We start from the raw sequence: 22499 nt of genomic DNA, 5'->3' as shown, positions 1-22499 counted from the left end.
GGCAGCCCATTCCATGCACTCACCACTCTCTGCGTAAAAAACTTACCCCTGACATCTCCTCTGTACCTAATTTCAAGCACCTTAAAACTGCGCCCTCTCATGCTAGCCATTTCAGCCCTGGGAAAAAGCCTCTGACTATCCACACAATCAATGTCTCTCACCATCTTATACCCCTCGATCAGATCACTTCTCATCCTCTGTCATTCCGAGGAAAAAAATCTGGGTTCACTCAACCAATTCTCATAAGGCATGCTCCCCATGGGTGTAGGAAGAACTGATCTTGCTACAAAATGACTTTGAGCTGAATCAGAGGTTCAAAAAAAAAATCATATCAAGACTTTTGGTTGCAGAGTGAAATTTCTATTCGCTATCCTGCACCGTGGAAAAAAAGTCAAGATCTTCTTCATTGCCTTTCCAACATCATACTCAGTGGAGCGTGGTTTGAGTGATGTCACCCAATTTCTTTGAAAGCTACAAAACAGACTGCAAATTACTGAACATGGGGATCTGGGACTCCTTCTGAGTGATATTCAGCCTGAGATTGAGAAGTTGATATCACTGCACCAAGCCCATCCATCTTGAACTTGAAAAGTAAATAAGTGATGAATAGTTGGACTACCAACGTACACTCTAAAATTGCTGATGAAAATTGTTTTATTGTAATTAAATAAATAATTTTATTTGTAGCTTTAAATAGATCTGAATAACTTTTAGCAGGTATTTGCCCCTGCTTTGGATTTGCAGTTCCTATTTTCTTTCACTGCACTTCATAAATCAAAATTTTTTTATAGATTTTATGTAATGGCCTGAAAGGGAAGAGGGCGGCACTGAGGATGTGGTCTGGGAGTCAAGGGTAACCCAAAATTGTTTGGTAACCACTGCCCTACACTCTCCCATTAAAGTCTCCGGGAGAGAGATAGCACAGGCTGGTGCAGCATAAATCTCCCTCCACTGAGTACCATTAAACATTACCAAAACAGTGATGGGGGGGGGTTAGATGAAGAGCAAACCTCCCTCTAATCATCTCAACAGTCACAGGGAAGTGACAGCATGGATTAGATTCAGAGTGACTCCAAATTAATCTGCTACCCTCACTGACTATCTTATGTGCTGAATGTGGACAGGGTGGAGAACTGGGTTGATGCACGGAATTCTTGGATAAGTCAGACAGCAGAGACTCAGGTAACAAAAAAGCAAATTTAAACAGACATCTTTCATGTTTCTAATTCAAACCAGGATACTTGGCAATGTTAAAGCTATCTTTATATTTGCCCAGGCGCTGATCCGTCCCACCAAATAGAACCAGAGCCAGCAAGGGAAAGATGCCTACTGCCAGGCCTGGAGAGAGGCACACAGTGCCTGCTGGCCGTTGAGAGGACCCATGGGCACTGTGGGGGCTGGAGTACATTCCGTAAAAAGTTGATAGTGATTTAATCAAGGATGCAGTAAGTAAGTAAAAAAAGAGGCTATATGGAGTTTAAAGCTCCCTCTACACTGGCCAATCAAACAGTCCCAGACAGGGAGAGCACGGTCATACAAACAAGTGATTCTGCAGACGCTGGAAATCTTTAGCAACACACACGTATGGCATGAGGGATAGCATGAGTTAGTTGCAATCTAAATCCCCTTCTACACTGCCTCGTCACGCACTCTCAAGGCAGTGACAGCACAGGCTGAGGGAAAGTGAATCTCCCTCTGCACTGTGCCATCAAAGACCCCCAGGCCAGGGACAATATATGCTGAGGCAAAGTAAGTCTCCCTCTACACCCTCCCTCTAATGGCATGCTGGCCTTCATAACAAGGGGAATTGAGTATAGGAGCAAAGAGGTCCTTCTACAGCTGTACAGGGCCCTGGTGAGACCACACCTGGAGTACTGTATGCAGTTTTGGTCTCCAAATTTGAGGAAGGACATTCTTGCTATTGAGGGAGTGCAGCGTAGGTTCACAAGGTTAATTCCCGGGATGGCGGGACTGTCATATGTCGAAAGATTGGAGCGACTGGGCTTGTACACACTGGAGGCAGGAAGCATGTTCCCGCTGATGGGTGAGTCCAGAACCAGAGGCCACAGTTTAAGAATAAGGGGTAGGCCATTGAGAACGGAGTTGAGGAAAAACTTTTTCACCCAGAGAGTGGTGGATATATGGAATGCTCTGCCCCAGAAGGCTGTGGAGGCCAAGTCTCTGGACGTTTTCAAGAAAGAGATGGATAGAGCTCTTAAAGATAGCGGAATGAAAGGTTATGGGGATAAGGCAGGAACTGGATACTGATTGTGGATGATCAGCCATGATCACAGTGAATGGCGGTGCTGGCTCGAAGGGCCCAATGGCCTACTCCTGCACCTATTGTCTATTGTCTATACACTATCCCAACAATGATTCCCCAAGCCGAGGACAGCATATGTTAAGGTAAAGTAAATCTCCCTCTACACTGACCCATCAAAGTCTCCCAGGCCAGGGACAGCATAAGCTGAGGCAAAGTAAATCTTCCTCTACAGTACACAGTCCCATTGAAGACTGCCAGGGCAGGGACAGCTCGGGCTGGTGTAGAGCAAATCCTCCTCTACACTGTGCCATTAAACACTCCCAGGACAGCGAAGGATGAATTAGGTGAACAGCAAATCTCCCTCCAAATGTCCCAAACAGAGACACAGGACAGGGATGCCACAAGTTAGATGCAGAGTAAATCTTCCTCTACTTGGTCCCATCTAACACTCCGAGGGAAGTGACACCATGGGCTAGATACAGAGCAACTCCAAATGAATCCATTACCCCCAGCGACTAGCTTATGTGCTGATTGTGTACGAAATGGAGAGATGGGCTCAGACATGGAGTTCTTGGAAAAGTCAGATAGCAGACCTTGGTTACAAAAAAGCAAATTAGAATAGACATCTTTAGTGTTTCTAATTCAGACCAGGATATTTGGCAATGTTAAAGCTATCTTTATATTTGCCCAGGCATTGAATTTAGTTAATTCTGAAACTGTCTTTCCTTCTGGGAGTAATTTGAATGTCAAGAAGTATATAATAACACCCTGACGGTGTCAAATTCACTTGTTTTGTGTTTCTCACTTGCAAATAAAAGCAAAAAGCTGTCTTTGTTTCATTGTCCGTCGCGTTCTGGATCACACATCTTGCCCGGCTTTTGCTCTGCCCCAGGAGTGCAACGGGAGAGGATGATGGGACTGGGTTCCGTGCCTGTGAATCCACGCCACACTAAACTCCCGATCTCACTCACACAGCTGGAGCCAATTGCCGAATGGAAGCCAGGCTTTTATCCCTCAGGACAACAAAAATGTCGGACAAATGAATCTTCTAAGTCATAGCTCTGTCCTAATGGGGCCCTGTTTTACTAACAGTACAGAGATAAACTGGACCATTCTATTGCTGCAACGGGCAGTATAATTAGAGGAATGGGAGTTCAGGTAATGCACAGCATACAGTGCCGAGATGTTAGGTCAGTCAGGATTATAGCGCATGGCAGCACAGAGGATGTGGCCTCGTGGCTCCACAGGCTCGCGTTCAATCCTAGCCTCTGCTACTATCAGGCGCCTCCTGACTCTGAGGAGAATAGTTCACTCAGGGTGCAATCAAAATTCAAATGTGGACAGTTTCAAGGCAAGGCCCAGAGAAGGAGGGAACTATGGAATGGAAGACTTTGTTAGCGTGTTTTTTGAGGATTAGCACATACAGCAAATAACTTCAGCACCTAACTTTAGCCACCAGTCTTCAGATTCAAATATATATCTAAACTGCAACCCTATCAATAGGTTCCTAAGAACCACGAACCACAGTTAATTAGAAGACATCTCAATTAATTGGAAGACGATACAATGCTGATTTTAATTCATTATTTGGGTGTCTGTAGTGTGGGTGCAAAGAGGGAGCTGTGAGGGTGGTGTGCAGTTCAAAGGCAGCTTTGTAAATATGCAATTGTCCTGAATTGTCCTTTGATCTTCACCACATAATATGTCGTGTAGTATTAGATCAAGTAGGTCTTTTTCCTCCGAAAGGGGGTCTTAGTACGAAGCCTGCTGTATCTCATTTTGCTGAATACTTCAGATCTACCAGTACTTCTCTCCAGTGACTTTGTTCCTGTGACAACAGGCTTTACGGAGGAAATTCTACAGCCAAGTCAACAATGATGTCATGAATTTCTGCAGCACCTTTGATGACCTCAGCACTGCTTTCAACCAATGAAGTACTTTTGAACCTTGGCACTGTTGTGATGTAGGAAGCACCTACAGCCAATCAGTGGACAGCATGCTCTCCCTCTTTCCTTGTGTCCCAGATCCCAAAGACACAGGGGGTGAGTAGGTTAAATGACTGGTGTAAATTGTACACAGTGTGTAAAATGACAGAATCTGCAGGGAGCTAATGGGAATGTGGGGAGAACAAAAATGAATCAGGGTAGAATTTGTGCAAAATCTGGCATGGTGTAGTGGGCTGAATGGCCTGTTGTTCTGATGGATGGCATTACAGGCTCAGACAGACAAACGGTCTACTTCTGTTCATAAGTTTCTCTGCTTGAAAAGTCACCTGTACTGGTGAGCTAACATCAGCTGGACAGCATTAAGAGGTGGGAGAGAGTTGTAGTTCCTCTAGTAACAATGATATTAATTTCTGGGGCAGGGAGGGAAATCTCCTGGGATTTCCTACTCTGACAGAAATGGTGAGTGGTTATGGCTTGAAGCAACTGCTAAAATCCAAGGAAGTCCTAATCACACCGCTCTCAAAGCCTCCTTCAAAAAGGGTATTGTCCTGACTGATTCCTGAGAATCTCTATGACCCACCAAATCACAGAAGGAACATTCATGATGATATGAAAATTTGATGCATCTTTGTCAGAAGCATATGGAAGCCCAAGAAAAACAGGAATTCCCAAACAATATATGCTCTCGCATCCATGCTCTTGCTCAGCTGTGGCAAAGGATGGAGATCCCACACTGACCTCAAGTCTCCTCGGGACACACAGAATTGGACTGAATAACCCTGAAGACAAGTAGCAGACTGGCTAGTCGGTGTCTGAAAAGCCGCCTAGCAGACAGAAGAGAGAGCTGTTGTCCACTGTAGGCAGTCTCCTCCTGACTCTGAGGAGAGTTCACTCAGGGTGCAATCAAAATTCCAAAGTGGAGTTTCAAGTCAAGACCCAGAGAAGGAGAGAGCTGTGGAATGGGAGACTCTACGGAGGGAATTCCACTGCCAAGGTATCAATGAAATCTTACATTTCTAATTTCAGCCAATGGGTACTTTTGAATCTCGGCACGGTTGCGATGTAGGAAGTACCACAACCAATCAGTGCAGGGCAAGCTCCCACCAACAACCACCTGATAATTACTGAACCTGAGGCCAAACAGTATGGCACGATAGGGTAGAGGGTGGCGCAGTCACCATAACGCTTTACAGCGCCAGCGATTAGTGACCTGGGTTCAATTCCTGCCTCTGTCTGTGAGGAGTCTTCCCCATGGCTACCTAGGTTTCCTCCAGGTGCTCCAGCTTCCACCCGCATCCCAAGGACGTACGGTGCAGAGTGTGTAAACTGTGAGCTTGCTATATTGTTAGCAGAAGCATGATGACGCTTCCAGGCAGCCCCCAGCACATGCTGGCTATTGACGCAAATGAGACAATTCACTGTATAGTTTAATGTACCTGTGATAAATACAACTAATCTAATCTAACCCAGTGTGCCAGGGCTGGAATCTTGCAAGCTTGAATATACACAGTGTAGCATTCACTGAGGCACTCCACAAGACCATAAGACATGGGAGCAGACTTAGGCCATTCAGCCTATCGAGTCTGTTCTGCCATTCCATCGAAGCCAATTTATATTCCCACTCGACCTCATTCTCTTTCCTTCTCCACGTAACCTTTGACGCCCTTACTCATCAAGAAACTATCAATCTCTGCTTTAATATACCGAGTGACTTGGCCGTCACAGCCATCCATAGCAATGAATTCAACAGGTTAACCTCTCTCTGCCAAAGAAACTCCTCCTCATCTCTGTTCTAAAGGATGTCCTTCTATTCTGAGGCTGTGCCCTCTGCTTCTAGACTCTCCCACTATTGGAAACAGCCTCTCCAAGTCCACTCTATCTAGACCTCTCCGTTGGTATGCTGGAGAAAGCAAGTTTCAATCACACCACCAACTTTTCTCTCCTCTTCTCTTCCTTTGGCTTCCAGATTTCTTTCTCTTCATCTCTAAATCTCCCTCTTTCCTGTCTCTGAACCCTACACTTGCAAATCTTTCAGGAGCCTTCCAGATTGAATAGATGGCTTTCAAAGCCGCCACTGAATGCTGGGAAATCCCAGACTCCATTATCAGAGGGGACTGGGGTCATGAGTTCGTAATCTATGTGAGATTCCCACAGAATGGGAGGACATGGGCCTCACTTCTCCCAGCATTATACTGTTGATCTCCTAGGTCCTCCGGCTACAGATACTCCTGGTTGCCAAAGCATCAGTAAAGTCCAATGTTTTAATTTCCCACTGGAGTGGTTACATATTTGAATGTAAAATATGAACATTCTTGCTTTCACAAATATTTCTGAGAGTAGAATTATTGGCCTTACAATAAAGAATGTTCCTGGAACCAATGAAATTTGCAATTGTGAATTTATCTAACAACAAGGGTCAATGAGAACTTTTTCTGCAATGTTTGACTGTGAGATTTTTAAATTATTTATTCATGGTAGTATGCGGATGTTGCTGGAAATGACAAGATTTATTGCCCACCCCTCATTACTCCTGCACTCCAGCAATGGGTCGGGAATCTCGCATTCGCCAGACTGAGAAAGAAAGACATTTCCCTTCCTCAGGCAGCTGAGATTTTGTAAGCCAGAAGTTGATTACTTATAGTTACTGACTTGCTGTGTTTTCTTTAAAATGCAGATTAATTTAGTTATTTGAATTTAAATTCCCCAGTTGTCCACACCCCCCGATAAGTGGCTTTGATCTCTGATTGCTACTCCAGTTTCCTGACGACTCTCCTTCTGTACCCAGGGTGGCGGGGTGGAGATGCGTCTCTACCAAAGGAGGTGTGAGTCACTCCTTCCCTCCGCTAGCCTGCTGGTCACCCTTGGGAAAGGTGTAGCGCTTGCTTAACCCCCCCCCCCAATCAGGGTCACATGAAACTACGGGAGCAGGTGGTGGATGGTCGTATGAGCAGCGGGGGCATATCACAAGTCCTGGTTATGCGACCACTGACTCCAGGACCATGATCAGCTACGTCATACGAAATGGCGCATAAACTGTATCCATAGAAGGAGAGAGAGTGTGAAGGGGAGAGGGGAGGGGGAGAGGGCGGGAGAGAGCGGAGGGGGAGAGGGTGGGAGAGAGCGGAGGGGGAGAGGGCGGGAGAGAGGGAAGGGGGAGAGGGTGGGAGAGAGGGAAGGGGAGATGGTGGGAGGGAGCGGAGAGGGGAGAGGGAAGGGGGAGCGGAGGGGGAGAGGGTGGGAGAGAGGGGAGGGGAAGAGGGCGGGGGAGAGGGGAGGGGGAGGGGAGAGGGAGAGGGTGGGAGAGAGGGTAGGGGAGATGGTGGGAGGGAGCGGAGGGGGAGAGGGTGGGAGAGAGAGAAGAGGAAGAGGGCGGGAGAGAGCGGAGGGGGAGAGAGCGGAGGGGGAGAGAGCGGGAGAGAGGGCGGGAGAGAGGGGAGGGGAAGTGGGGCAAGAGAAAAGAAGGGAGTCAGGATGGGAACAGAGAGAGAATGGGGAGGAAGAGAGAGAATGTGGGGGATCATTGTAGAGAGAGTGGGGGGCAGGGGAAGGGAGGGAGGATGAGGGGGAAGATAAAGAAGAATGCAAGGAGGGAGGGGAGTAGAGAAAGCAAGGGAGAGTGAGAAAATCTTGGAGAAGAGGGAGAGAAAAAATGTGAATGATGGAGAAAATGAAGGAATTGTTAAGGAGAGTGTGAACGAAATAGTCACTGAGAGAAAGAGACCAAGAGAGACAAGGGAAACCCATGAGTAAGACACCACTGGTATTTTCTTTAACATTCTCCATGTTCCCAACCAAGTCCTTTCCCTGAGGCAGCACTCTGAGTGGTCTGTGGTCGGCACTCAGTGACCCCAAGAGTTCATGCTGCACACTGCAGCCACCCCTTTCCCTGCAGACACCATCTTGGATTTACGGCCTTTCAGCCCAGCAAGGGCCCTGCTGTCAGCAATGCTGCACATGAGCCTCCTCCTCACCAATTCATAGCCACCCCTTCTCCATCAATACACTCACCCAGCCTCCCATTCGACGCACCTTCAGCCGCTCTCCTGAGAAGCAAGCTCCACATTCCTGCCTGTCTGAGTGAGGGCTTTACCCTGATTGCCTCACTGGATTTGTTGCTGACTCCAGTGAAACCCCAGCGATCCAGCATCCAGTTGTTCAGAAGCACCAACAGAGCAGCATTTGGCTCGATCGCTAGACCAGAGCGTAAGCCAAGGGTCCAGAGGTCGAGCGGAGGGCGCGCAGCCTGAGCAGTGGTTAGGATTCAGGACAACAGGGGTCAAGAACATTGGGGGGGAACAGGAAGGTCATCTTCTGAATGCTAGTGTCTCCCTTGCCAACACAGAAACCTTGGCAATCACTCTCAAAGACCATGTTCTTCAGGGTTACTAAAGAACCCTGTCAAGCACTGCTTGAAATCTGATACCGCTTTTCATTCCTGCACAAGTTGCTAGCTCAAAAAAGGATAACGATTTCCAGCGGTCAAACAGGCCAATCGGCCCAAAGGGTCCATGCTGGGCTAAAAATGTTGAATCCGTGCTGGTGGTTCTGAAAATTATGGTGTACAAAGATGGTCCAAAGGTTTGTTATTCTCCACCCATTAGCCCACCCCACCACCATTACGTACACACCACCTAGCATCATGTTACGTACAATCCGTCTACATGCATAACAGAAGGGCATCTCCGAATGCTCAGCAGGTTGAATCTTGAAGTGGATGGGCTACAGTGAGAGAAGAGCACACCGTGTTCCCCTCTTGTACGTAAGGAGAGGTTCTGCAGATGCTGGAGATCCAAGGCAACACACACAAAATGCCGGAGGAACTCAGCAGCATCCACGGCAGGGATAACGAGTCGACATTTCAGGCCAACGCCCTTCATCAGGGCCTGCCGAATTCGTCCAGCAGTTTCTGTTTTTTTTAATTGTGTTCTTTATACTACATCTGATTCAAAGTAACAATCATTTCGTTCTCCTTTACACTTGTGTGCTGAAAAATGACAACAAATAATCTTGAATCTAATTATTCACTTGTTTGTTACATACACCTGTTAGAGTGCATTCTCCAGTTACCTTATAAGGTAACCGTAGTCTTCAGCCAGGAGCAGATGTCATCAGGTGGTTCCCAACCTTCACCAAGTGTTTCGACCCTTAACCACGACCCTCTCCAGTTGGTGGGCCGGCAGTGGTGGCCAAATCACTGCCCATCTGCTCCTGGCTTCCAGCTCCCCTCCTCTCACCTACTCCAAATCCAACAAGAGGCTGGTTCTGCCTCTTCCCCCATCCTACGAGCTGCTTGTTTTTTGGCTCCTTTCGTCCAGGCCCAGACAATAGAATATCAAGAGATATTTGCCACGCTTCCTCTCAGTTGACTGACCGGGGATCTGTTTCCCAGCTGCATTTAAATCCAATAGTCCACAAAATCTGCTGGCCCAGCAGCACCAAAGTTCTGTGTGTACTAGATTATTGGATCTTATCTGTAGTTCCTCAAGGTGGTTTGGAGTTCCATCTCCAACGCCCTTTCAGGTAGCAGTTTCCAGACCTCCAACACTCTGTCTACACTTCCCACTAACTTCAGAAAGCAGCCAATATAATCGAGGACCCCGTCTGTCCCAGCAATTGTCTCTGCTCCCCTCTCCCTTTGGGAAGAAGTTATAAAAGCTTGAAAGAACATACCAGCAGGCTAAAGGAGAACATCAACCCCACTATTACCAGACTCTTGAGCAGACCTCCGATCCATTAAAGATGAACTCAGTCTTCCAAACCACTTTGATGTGGCCGTTACATTTTATTTGTTTGCTTGTGATGCACTTTCTCTGCAACATGATACACTCAGTGGCCACTCTATTCGGTACAGGAGGGGAACTCGGTGTGATCTTCCGCTGCTGTAGCCCATCCACTTCAAGGTGCAACGTGTTGTGCATTCAGAGATGCTCTTCTGCATACCACTGTTGTAACGTGTGGCTACTTGAGTTACTGTCGCCTGTTATCAGCTTGAACCAGTCTGGCCATTCTCCTCTAACCTCTCTCACGTACAAGACGTTTTCACTCACAGAACCACCGCTCACTGCATGCTTCTTATTTTTCACACCATTCTCTGTAAACTCTAGAGACCGTAGTGCGTAAAAAATCCTTGGAGATCAGCAGTTTCTGAGATGCTCAAACCACCCCATCTGGCGCCAACAATCATTCCACGGTCAAAGTCACTTAGATCACATTTCTTCCCTATTCGGGTTGTTCTGAACAACAACTGAACCTCTTGACCATGCCTGCATGCTTTTATGCACTGAGTTGCTGCCATGTGATTGGCTAATTAGATATTCGCACTAATAAGCAAGTGTACCTAATAAAGTAGCCACTGAGTACATTCTGAAATCTGCTTTCTATTTACTACCTCGATGTACTTATGAACATCAGTGGCATACAGATGAAGTTTTTCACTGTATCTCAGTAAACATGATAAAGAACCAATAACACACATCAAAGTTGCTGGTGAACGCAGCAGGCCAGGCAGCATCTCTAGGAAGAGGTGCAGTCGACGTTTCAGGCCGAGACCCTTCATCAGGACTAACTGCAGGAAGAGTGAGTAAGGGATTTGAAAGTGGGAGGGGGAGGGGGAGATCCAAAATGATAGGAGAAGACAGGAGGGGGAAGGATAGAGCCAAGAGCTGGACAGGTGATAGGCAAAAGGGGATACGAGAGGATCATGGGACAGGAGGTCCGGGAAGAAAGACAAGGGGGGGAACCCAGAGGATGGGCAAGAGGTATATTCAGAGGGACAGAGGGAGAAAAAGGAGAGTGAGAGAAAGAATGTGTGCATAAAAATGAGTAACAGATGGGGTAAGAGGGGGAAGTGGGGCCTTAGCGGAAGTTAGAGAAGTCGATGTTCATGCCATCAGGTTGGAGGCTACCCAGACGGAATATAAGGAGTTGTTCCTCCAACCTGAGTGTGGCTTCATCTTTGCAGTAGAGGAGGCCATGGATAGACATGTCAGAATGAGAATGGGATGTGGAATTAAAATGTGTGGCCACTGGGAGATCCTGCTTTCTCTGGCGGACAGAGCGTAGATGTTCAGCAAAGCGGTCTCCCAGTCTGCATCGAGTCTCGCCAATATATAAAAGGCCACATCGGGAGCACCGGACGCAGTATATCACCCCAGTCGACTCACAGGTGAAGTGTTGCCTCACCTGGAAGGACTGTTTGGGGCCCTGAATGGTGGTAAGGGAGGAAGTGTAAGGGCATGTGTAGCACTTGTTCCGCTTACACGGATAAGTGCCAGGAGGGAGATCAGTGGGGAGGGATGGGGGGGACGAATGGACAAGGGAGTTGTGTAGGGAGCGATCCCTGCAAAATGCAGAGGGGGGGCGGGAAAGATGTGCTTAATGGTGGGATCCCATTGGAAGTGGCGGAAGTTACAGAGAATAATATGTTGGACCCGGAGGCTGGTGGGGTGGTAGGTGAGGACCAGGGGAACCGTATTCCTAGTGGGGTGGCGGGAGGATGGAGTGAGAGCAGATGTATGTGAAATGGGGGAGATGCGTTTAAGAGTAGAGTTGATAGTGGAGGAAGGGAAGTCCCTTTCTTTAAAAAAGGAAGACATCTCCCTCGTCCTAAAAAGAACCAATAATATACTATGTACCAGGTTGACAGGGTTTATCCTATAAACTCCTCCATCACCTTCTGTGCTCTGGAGAGGGGATAGGGAGGGTATGTTCAAACAGGCATCCTTTGAGGTAGCTATGGAGATAAGGCAGATACATGTGTGGGATTGGAGGTTGCAGGACCTGTTGGTGTCACTGACCGAGGAGGGAAAAGCAGCGTAACAGCTGAACCTACTGAGGCGATATGGACAGATGCGGACAGGTTTGCAAACTGGACAAGGATTTTGCAATCAATGCAAATGGAAAAAGAATGTGTCAAAAATAATGAGAAGTTTTTTTTTATATATATGTTCTTCTGAGAATAGAAGAATGTTGTCTTCTTTTTGTATGGTTTCAAATGCTGTAATTCACAGAATTTTGGGATCTTCGCAGAATTCATTTTGCAGATGTTAATGGCGAAAGTTCGAAGGTTGCGCTGTTTAAACGTTACCAGGAATGTGTAAAGCTCATCAGGGGAACCAGAATCTTGGAGAGTTTCTTTTGAAAGGTGGGGGATGGGGAGTGGGGTTTGCAATCCTGGTTAAATGTTTTACAAATTTGTTATATTCCTCTGGAAGCTCAAAATCCAAAAACATATCATTTGCAGGCCTGCAATTACCTCCTTTAATTCTTTTGTGTCTCACCCCTCCTTCAGATAGTTTTTAAAACTTATCTCTTCAACCAAGCTTTTGGCCTTCTGTCCTAAGAGGTCTTGTTATCAAACTTCACTCAATAATGTTCTTAGTAAGCATTATGCCATATTGTGTAACATAGAAACACCATGTAAACACATTCATGTTCTCAAATTTATACTTATACGACTGCTTATTTCATTATAATAGTGCCAGCAATATTACAAACACATGCACCTCGCCCTTTATGTCAACCTGTGAATCTTCAGACTATGTCACCTGGGGATTACACAAATATTATTTTGAGACTGTGTGTGCAGGATTGTAATGATATGTATATGATGTGCTGCGCTTTACGCCTTGGTGCTGGAGGAACGACGTTTTATTTAGCTGTATACATAGTCGAATGACAATGAACTTGAAATTGAAATCGTTAATTTTGACTTCCCTCCCTCCCCCAATTATCAACATTTGTCAACTTCCCTGAACTAGGGCCATCTCTCTGCCCCTCCAGCCATAATGTTCAGAAGTCATCTTCAGAAGTTTTCTGATGACTCTGCCATAGTTGAATGCATCAGCAAGGGAGATGAGGCTGAGTACAGGGCTACGGTAGGAAACTTTGTCACCTGGTGTGAGCAGAATTATCTGCAGCTTAATGTGAGAAAGACTAAGGAGCTGGTGGTAGACCTGAGGAGAGCTAAGGTACTGGTGACCCCTGTTTCCATCCAGGGGGTCAGGGTGGACATGGTGGAGGATTACAAATACCCGGGGATACGAATTGACAATAAACTGGACTGGTCAAAGAACACTGAGGCTGTCTACAAGAAGGGTCAGAGCCGTCTCTATTTCCTGAGGAGACTGAGGTCCTTTAACATCTGCTGGACAATGCTGAGGATGTTCTATGAGTCTGTGGTGGCCAGTGCTATCATTTTTGCTGTTGTGTGCTAGGGCAGCAGGCTGAGGGTAGCAGACACCAACAGAATTAACAAACTCATTCGTAAGGCCAGTGATGTTGTGGGGATGGAACTGGACTCTCTGACGGTGGTGTCTGAAAAGAGGATGCTGTCTAAGTTGCATGCCATCTTGGTCAATGTCTCCCATCCACTACATAATGTACTGGGTGGGCACAGGAGTACATTCAGTCAGAGACTGATTCCACCGAGATGCAGCACTGAGCGTCATAGGAAGTCATTCCTGCCTGTGGCCATCAAACTTTACAACTCCTCCCTTGGAGGGTCAGACACCCTGAGCCAATAGGCTGGTCCTGGACTTATTTCCTGGCACAATTTACATATTTACATATTACTATTTAACTATTTATGGTTTTATTACTATTTATTATTTATGGTGCAACTGTAATGAAAACCAATTTCCCCCAGGATCAATAAAGTATGACTATGACTATGTTCTTTAAAATATGCCTGCAAACATCCAGTTCCTGCTCCTAAATATCCACGCACTCCACATTTGGCCTCTGCTTTAATCCCTCAAACTGCTCCAAGGGTGGGGACTTGGAGAAAAGTAAATAGGTTCTTGATATCTCAATGCACTGAATCGACCCCAGAAAGAGTCCCCCCCCCAAACAGTGTTGAACCAAGATAAGAGTGATGGGAACTATGTGGGAATGTTTTTGGGTCAGGGAAAGATTTCCAGTCATGTAGGCTTGCATGGAGAAAGGGAGGCAGGGTGATTCATTTCCCTGTGGGCATACTCAGCAAATTTTATTTACTTATTGAGATACAGCATGGAATAGGCCTTTACAGCACTCTGAGCTGCAATCCTCTAATTTAATCCTAGCCTAATCATGGGACAATTGACAAGGACCAATTAACCTATCAGCCAGTACGTCTTTGGACTGCGGGAGAAAACCGGAGGAAACCCACATAGTCACAGGGAGAAGGTACAAACTTCTTACGGACAGCGTCAGGAACTGAACCCGTGTTGCCGGCACTGTAAAGCGCTGTGCTAACCACTACTCCACCACACTGCCCATGCCCAATCTATAGAATAGTAACTATAACGGGATCAATGAAAGATCAAGCACAGTGCAGAGGGCAATAAAATGTGCAAATGCAAACATAAACAAATAGCAATAAATAATGAGAACATGAAATGAGAAGATAAAGAGCCCTTAAAGTGAGATCATTGGATGTGGGAACATCGCAATGGACGGGCAAAAGAGTGTTATCCCCTTTCGTTCAGGTGCCTGATGGTTGAGGGGTAGCAACTGTTCTTGAACCTGGTGGTGTGAGTCCTGAGGCTCTTGTACCTTCTACTTAATGGCAGCAATAGACAATAAGTGCAGGAGTAGGCCATTCGGCCCTTCGAGCCAGCACCGCCAGCAGTGAGAAGAGAGCATGACCTGTCTGGTGGGGATCTCTGATGATTGATGCTGCTTTCCTACGACAGCGTTTCATGTAGATGCACTCAATGGTTTCAAGGGCTTTACCATGACTGTATGAGTCTCCCCCCCAGGTGTTCCAGCTTCCTCTCACATTCCAAAGACCTCCAAGTTAGGATTAGCGAGCAGTGGGCAGGCTACGAAGGCGCTGAGAGCGTGCCGACACTCGTAGACTAACCGGCACGGTCCTCACTGACGCGAGCGATGAATTTCGCTGCATGTTTTGATGTTGTATGTAACAGATAAAGTTAATCTTTAAATTTTGATTTACTCTCTTTCCTCAACCCACGCGTCATCCAGAAGGTACTGTGCAGCAAAATAGATATTTTTGAAGTGTAGTCATTGTTAACCACACAGGAAATGCCGACTTGCACACAGCAAGTTCCCAAAAACAATGAGATCATGAATAGGACATCAGCTTTAAGAGCGTTCAATGAGGGATAAGTATAGGATGGGACACTGGGGAGAAAGCCCATGTGCTTCTTTGGAAGAGTGTCATGGGATCTTTGACATCCACCTGAGAGAACAGATGGTGCCTCGGTTCATGCCTTATCCAGAGGTTTGACAGCAGGATACCACTCCCTCAGTTCAGTGTTGACGTCGACCTGGTTTAGGCCTTAAACCACAAAGGATCGATGAAAATGAGAGCGGAAGCCGTAGATGTGCGGGCATTTCTTGCCTAAGGAGCCGCAGTGGCATATTGAGACACAGAAGGCATCAGTAAGGTTTCTCTTTATTCATTTTTTGATATCCAAGGCCAAAATTTATTTTCCCTTCCCAATAAAGAAGACGTAGCAGGGTAGCGGTTAGTGTCATGCCTAACCGTGCTAGTAACTGCGTGAGTTTCCACCAGGTTCTCAGGTTTCCTCCCACATTCCAAAGACGTGCGTTTAGGGTGAGGGTTAGTGAGCTGGGGGCAGGCTATGTTGGCACTGGAAGCGTGGCACATTCCTCGCTGTTTTGATTTGGTGCAAAGGACACGTTTCAATGTGCATTTCGATACACACGTGACAAATAAAACTAACCTTTAATCTGCCTTCGTGAACCACTGCCATCCTGCTGGTGAGGGGTTCCCACAATACTCCTGGGGAGGGAGGTTTAGGATTTTGGCCCAGTGACAAAAAAGAAACTACAAAACTATTGAAAGTCAGGATGATGTGCAAAAGGAGGGTAACTTCCAAGAGGCGGTGTTCCCATGTTCCTGACCTCCTTGGTGACAGAGATCGTGGGTCCGAAAAAGTCTACAGGAATAGCCTAGGCAAGAATCTGCAGTGCATTTTGCAGGTGGGGAGGAGAAGATGGCGACACGATGCAGCGCACGCAGCTGCTCCGAAATTATATCGTATCTGTTAAGTAGGTACCATGCACAATCCTGATTTGATGGAGACGGACGTGAGAAGCACGGAGGATCATCTGGAGAAACTTCTGAAATGCCCGCTTCGCTGCCGCTGCTACTGTGCGATCGAGAATCTCCGGAGGGGAAGGCCCCAGATCCTTGGCTTTGCCTATTGCCTGTTGCCGGGGCCGGGATCGAAGCGCTCGGCAGAGATGGTGCTTGGTGTTCGGTGTCGGAGGGTTGAAGTTTTCGGACGGACTCGGAGTTGGACTGTGGTTGGGTGCTTCCAGGGTGCTGCATCGGCAAGTTTGCAGCGCTGGAGGTTCATGGCAGGGAGAGTTTCTCCCTTCTACCATCTGCGTGAGATGACGGGACTTTCGAGAGACTTTGAGACTTTTTCTAACCGTGTCCATGGTCTGTTCTCTTATCAAATTATGGTATTGCTTTGCACTGTTGTAACTATATGTTATAATTATGTGGTTTTTGTCAGTTTTTTTATTCTTGATTTGTCTTGTGTTTCTGTGATATCATTCCAGAGCAACATTGTATCACTTCTTAATGCATGCATTACTAAACAACAATAAAGAGGACTGCCTGTCTTCATAATCTAATATGGTACACCGTGCAGCCACTTACCAGCATTTATGGGGAAGTGGTGTAGGGTATTGCACGAGTGTTTTTTAAACAGAGTGCTTTGTAGGATAATGTAATGTAGAAGGATGAACTCTTAGGTTCCTGTTGACCTACAATCTGCCTCGTATGTTTTTAACTGCCATGATGCACACCAACATCCCCTTAGGTCCGTGTTTTAGAACGGAGAGAAAAGACTTTTATCATAGATAGGAGGGGTAAACCTAAGTAAATTTTGGTAGATCCCCTTAAACAGGCCCACCAAGATTTGGAGGATTCCGCTACCGTGCCCCCAGCGTCAGAACATGACCATGAGCGTGTCAACACGCCTCTGAACGAGCCAGGGGCACCTCCTGTTACTCCACCCTCGAAGCATAACACCCGAGCCGGGCAGCTCATCCAAGCTCTGGACTCACTCACACTGCCAGTTTCAGTGAATTCTGGGGGTCCTGCGTAGGGTAATGCAGTCGTTGGAAATGTGCATAATTCACAACCACTGACATTGAGTTGGAGTTCACTCTCAGAGGCTGGTCTGACGTGATGACGTAATTATGAGTCTTCTTTTTAACCACACATTATGCTCTGTGTTTCTCCTTCAACTTAAAATGCCTCTGCCGTTTTATTTTTGGAAACTTCCAGTTTTATCCCACAAGGAGTTAAGGTGCAAAGTAGAGACCATTCTATCACATTCCTAACTTGTGCCCTGCGTGCAGCGGGAAGGCACTGGAGAATCAGAAACAAGAGATTCTGCAGATGCTGGAGATCCAGAGCAACACTGACAAAATGCCGGAAGGACTCTGCAAGTCAGGCAGCATCCGTGGAGAGGAATAAACTGTCGACATCTAAGGCCGAGATCATTGATCAGGCGTGATGAAGGGTCGCCACTGATATTTAATTCCTCTCCGTAGATGCTGCCTGGCCTGCTGGGTTCCTCCAGCATTTTTGTGGGCATTACCCTGGCAAATCAGAAGTAGAGCGGCTTGCCACAGGATGCCTGCCTTCTAACCCACCACAGCAGCTACAATACTTTATGTGGCTGGACTAACTTCTTTAGTTTTTAAGTTGGCTTGTCATGTGTTTCGTGATATCATTCTGGAAAAACATTTTATCATTTCTTAATACATGCATTACTAAATGACAATAAAAGGGGACTGCGTGTCCTCATAATCATAATCATAACTGAGCTTTGGTAATGGTTACTCACAGGCTGTTGTTGGGAGGGGTGTGCATTGTTCCCATAAGACTAGAATTGGGTCATTCAGCCCATCAAATCTCCTCCTCCATTTATTACCCCTCTGAACAGCATTCTCCTACCTACTCCCCCTGACCTTTGACACCATAAAGAGACTGCATTCACTCCAAATGGCGAAGAGGCTGTCACAGTGCAGCCCCAACCCTTCTGAGTCGTCTGTCAATGCAACACGGGCAAGTGGAACCAGTTTCTGTTGAAAGAAGTTCTCCAAAAAAGAAAAATGGAAGCCCTGCAAGATACCAGGGCAAATCTGAAACCGCAAACAACAGGAATTCTTCAGATGCTGGAAATTCAAGCAACACACATCAAAGTTCTGGTGAACACAGCAGGTCAGGCGGCATCTCTAGGAAGAGGTACAGTCGATGTTTTGGGCCGGGACCCATCGTCAGGACTAACTCTTACTAACTCTTCCTTCAGTTAGTCCTGATGAAGGGTCTCGGCCCGAAACGTCAACTGTGCCTCTTCCTAGAGATGCTGCCTGGCCTGCTGCGTTCACCAGCAACTTAGATGTGTGTTGCTCAAATCTGAAACCGAGTGTGATTCAGACAGAGGCACCTGGCGTAGTCCATCCCCAGAGAGCAGAAGCCTCTGTTTGTTCTCCAGGTATACAGCACCTGATTGGGCTGCCGCATACCCACAATGAGTTTTGCTGCACTGCCTCAGCGCTAATTGCTACCTTGCACCTGTGAATTTATATTTCTTGTGCTATTTTCATGTCAATACAATAAAAGGAGGCGGGGAATGAGCTGAACTCACTTTGTTTTCTCAATGCCAGGGGCCATACCTTCCCCCATTGTGTTCCCAGTGTTCTAGCTCAGTAGCAGTACACTAGGGCTGTGGTTAGGTTACTGGATGGCAGCTGGAGCCTTGATTCAGAGATGGGTGTTTGAAACCCACCATTGTGGCTTGGCAATTTAAATTAGATAATTAGCTAAAGCTGGATGTTTTTTTTAAAAAAAAGAAAAAGCTGTTCTCGGTGACTTTAATCACGAAACTCTCAGTTTGTTATAAAAGCCATAATAATGTAAAATTAGCACTTCAGTCACTTTTTGAAGGGTGATAGATCCAGTTTTAGATAACGGGATTAACATGGAAGGGTGCCTGCGGGTCAGCAAGGACAAGTAGGGCTGAATGGCCTGTTCTCGTGTTGCACAATTTTGTGAAACCCTGCATAGATGTGACTTCAGACCCAAAGCAATACAGTCAACTCTTAACATGTCTCCCTCCAAATGGACCAAGATTTGGAGGCTTGCGTGTCTCAGTGACCCGAAGAGCTATGTTGGCTGGAGTCAGGGCTTTATGCTTTGGCTTCTGGTAGGGTCACCCATGCCAAACAGGTCAAAAGGTGGAGGCCAGACTAAGAGTGGGTCACCTGCACTCCAGGTTCTGGGTTTCATATCAGGGCTAACAACTTTGACTGGTCAAACAAAACTGTTACAGAAACAGCTATGAAGAATCCTTCTACAGATCTGTGTGTGACAGTATTCCTGAGTCTCCACCCGGGATTTGTATGGGTTATAGCAGTGAAGGCAGAGAAGAAGGTACTGGCGTGATGAAGGAAGCACTGCCAAGACCAAGACTAAAATTGGTGGCCAAGGACAGATAGAGATGGAGGACTTCCATTGCTTCCCTAAACGACAGCAGTGTAACTGGCGGTAAGTTAGTAAGTACGTTAACATGCCTGACCAGTTCAGGGGCAGTTAAGGATAGGCAATGAGTGCTGGCACTTACAGCCTGTGAATGGATTAATAAATGATGGCGGTGCACCATCTCAACCTGATCCTTCACCATATGTCTGTTCTGCCTGTACAAATCGAGGCAGCTTGCCTTAGATCTAGCCACCAGTCGTCTCTCAAACAACAAATTGTAGCAACTGTGACCATTTTAAATGGCGGAGCATATTCAAAGGGATAAATAGACTGCTCCTGTCTTCTATGTCAACAGGAGCAGAATTAGGCCATTCAGCCCATTGAGTTTGTCACATCATTCCATCATGCCTGATTTATTATCCCTCCAAGCACCGTACTCCTGCCTTCTCCCCATAATCTTTGATGCCCTTACTAATCAAGAATCTATCAACCTCCACTTTCAATATATCCAATGACTGTGGAGGCCAAGTCATTTCCACACTGATACCTCACCTCCAAACAATTGATCTATGACCAATCACAAGACCTAACCTCACAGCCCTTGACTAGCTCAGTATCACAGTTAAAGGTGCATTTTCTAACAAACCCATCACCCCCTTTGCCTCCCCACATTTCCTTATTTCCAGTGATTTCATAAGGTAAACTGGATCATTCTGGAATGGTTATCTGGTGCACAATGGAATCAGTTTGGAGATTGGTATTGTATAGTAATGGTTTGGCAAATCAACCTAGAAAGAACAATTAGAAGAAACACTGAACTTTACACCAGTACTTTAGGATGAAAGCACCATAGCAAATCACATGACATTGTCTAGAAAAAAACGTAGCAATTTCAAAATGCTCATGGTCCTTTACCCATTCCTTAACTCCAAACATAACACGTGGTACACATCAGTGTAGCGGTTAGCACAATGCCTTACAGAATGCCAGCAGGAAGATCAGGGTTCAATTCCTGCCACTGTCTGTAAGGAGTTTGTACGTTCTCCTCGTGACCACCTAGGGCTTCCTCCCACATTCCAAAGACATACGAGATAGGGTTAGTAAATTGAGGGAAAACTACAAAAGCATGCAACACTTGTGGGTTGTGTCCAGCATATTGGCGATGCATCGCACTGTATCTATTGATGTACACATGACAAATAAATCTAATCTTCAATATTATTCTCACCAATTATTCTTTAATTACTCTCAGTGAAACTTCAAAGAGGACAATGACCTTGACATGGGGTTTGAAGGCTTGAGTGCCTCAGTGATCCGGAAATCTATGTTGGCTGGATTCGGGGCCTTGTCCTCTGACTCTTGGCAGGGTCAAAAAATCGAGGCCAGATTAAGAGTGGCCCACCGGTCCTCCAGGTTGAGTTTCAGCTCAGGGCTAACAACCCTGACTGGTCAAAGAAAATTGTTACAGAAACAGCAATGAAGAATCTTTCTATATTTGCGTGCAACAGTATTCCTGAGTCTCCACGATATTCCTGACCGATACTAGTGAAAACTGAGAGGAAGCTACTGGCACAATGAAGGAAGCCCTGAACACTGCCAAGACCAAAATTAGTTTGGATGGCCAAAGACAGGGATGGGGGACTTCAGTGCTGCCCTACGCGCCAGAGGCATAGCAGGCTGTAAGGGGACTCTCAGTTAGAAAGATTGCATTCTGTGGGATCTCGCTCTGCACAAATTAGATGCCACATTTCCCCACAACATAGCAGCAACTGGTCTGTTCTCCACCTGAATTTCCTTTCCATTGAAACAATGGGAGCTCATCCAACACTGCTGGTTGTCTTTGACCACATGGGCTAACATTATTTAATTCCCCTCCAATTTACACCTTATCATGGGGATTGCAGAAAACCCATTTGAGAGGAGGTTCACCCATTACATTGCAAAATGGAACAGATGGTCCAGAAGCCCTGTACTATGAAACACAAGATCATTCCCATAGAGATCTGAAGCTTCTGAATCACTATGCAATTAATTAAGAAACTTGAAGCCATATTTTTTCTCTGGAGGACCTGCATTTCTTAATATGTTCTCTATTAACCCAACGAAATGCTTGGTGCATCTTGCATAATTCCAGATTCAGGGATATTCCATCATCGCTGAGACAAATGGGCAAGTCAACACGAAACAGCTCTGCAATTGGCTGGGCCTTACCTGCACATCACTTCATGAGTAAGAAGCACCCGGCACATTTCTGGGTTTTTATTTTGACCCTCGTAGACAATTGGCTGCAAAGAGAGTTCGAGAATTATTGATCAGCTCGGCGTCAAGGATTGTTGGGAGCAAGGGCATTGGACAAACTGGTAAACCGCGCCAATCTAGCATGCATACAATGGAGGAACTCAGTAAGTCAGGCAGCATCTACGGAGAGGAATAAACAGGAAAAGTTTGGGGTCGAGGCCCTTTATCAGGATTATTTTTTCCCCTCCGTAAAAGCTGCCTGACTTGCTGAATTCCTCCAGGCTTTTGTGTGTGCTGTTTAAGATTTCCAGCATCTGTAAGAATCTCTTGCGTTTACCCCGTGGTCTTTGGGGCCACCTGAAGATCCTTCTTTATCAACTAAGATGGCCTCTGGCTGGCCATGTCCTGACTCCCCTCTCGTTCAAATCCGCCGGGATTTGAAACCTTCACTGCAGTAACAAATTTATCCGTTTCCCAAACTAAATCTGATTTGCTTTCAACTTCAAATACCGTGATCTCAGCCCTCGCAATTTCTTTTCAACGCACCAATTCTCCTGACACCCGGAATTACTTCGCC

At 46.3% G+C, this 22499-nt stretch overlaps 1 protein-coding gene across 4 annotated transcripts in view; it reads right to left on the bottom strand.

The window, feature by feature from the left end:
- Window positions 1-22499, bottom strand: part of LOC134350283 (transcription factor COE2) — a 339453-nt gene that overhangs the window by 298557 nt on the left and 18397 nt on the right. For all 4 annotated transcript variants that reach the window (XM_063055319.1, XM_063055318.1, XM_063055321.1 and 1 more), the window contains one exon: window positions 21896-21969. In XM_063055319.1, coding sequence (XP_062911389.1) covers window positions 21896-21969 — 74 coding nt within the window. The remainder of the gene's footprint in view (window positions 1-21895; window positions 21970-22499) is intronic.

This window comes from Mobula hypostoma, chromosome 8 (genome assembly GCF_963921235.1).
Source record: "Mobula hypostoma chromosome 8, sMobHyp1.1, whole genome shotgun sequence".
Classification (NCBI taxonomy): Eukaryota; Metazoa; Chordata; class Chondrichthyes; order Myliobatiformes; family Myliobatidae; genus Mobula; species Mobula hypostoma.
The sequence above is the reverse complement of the archived record's forward strand: the minus strand, read 5'-3'. Positions and strand labels throughout refer to the sequence as shown.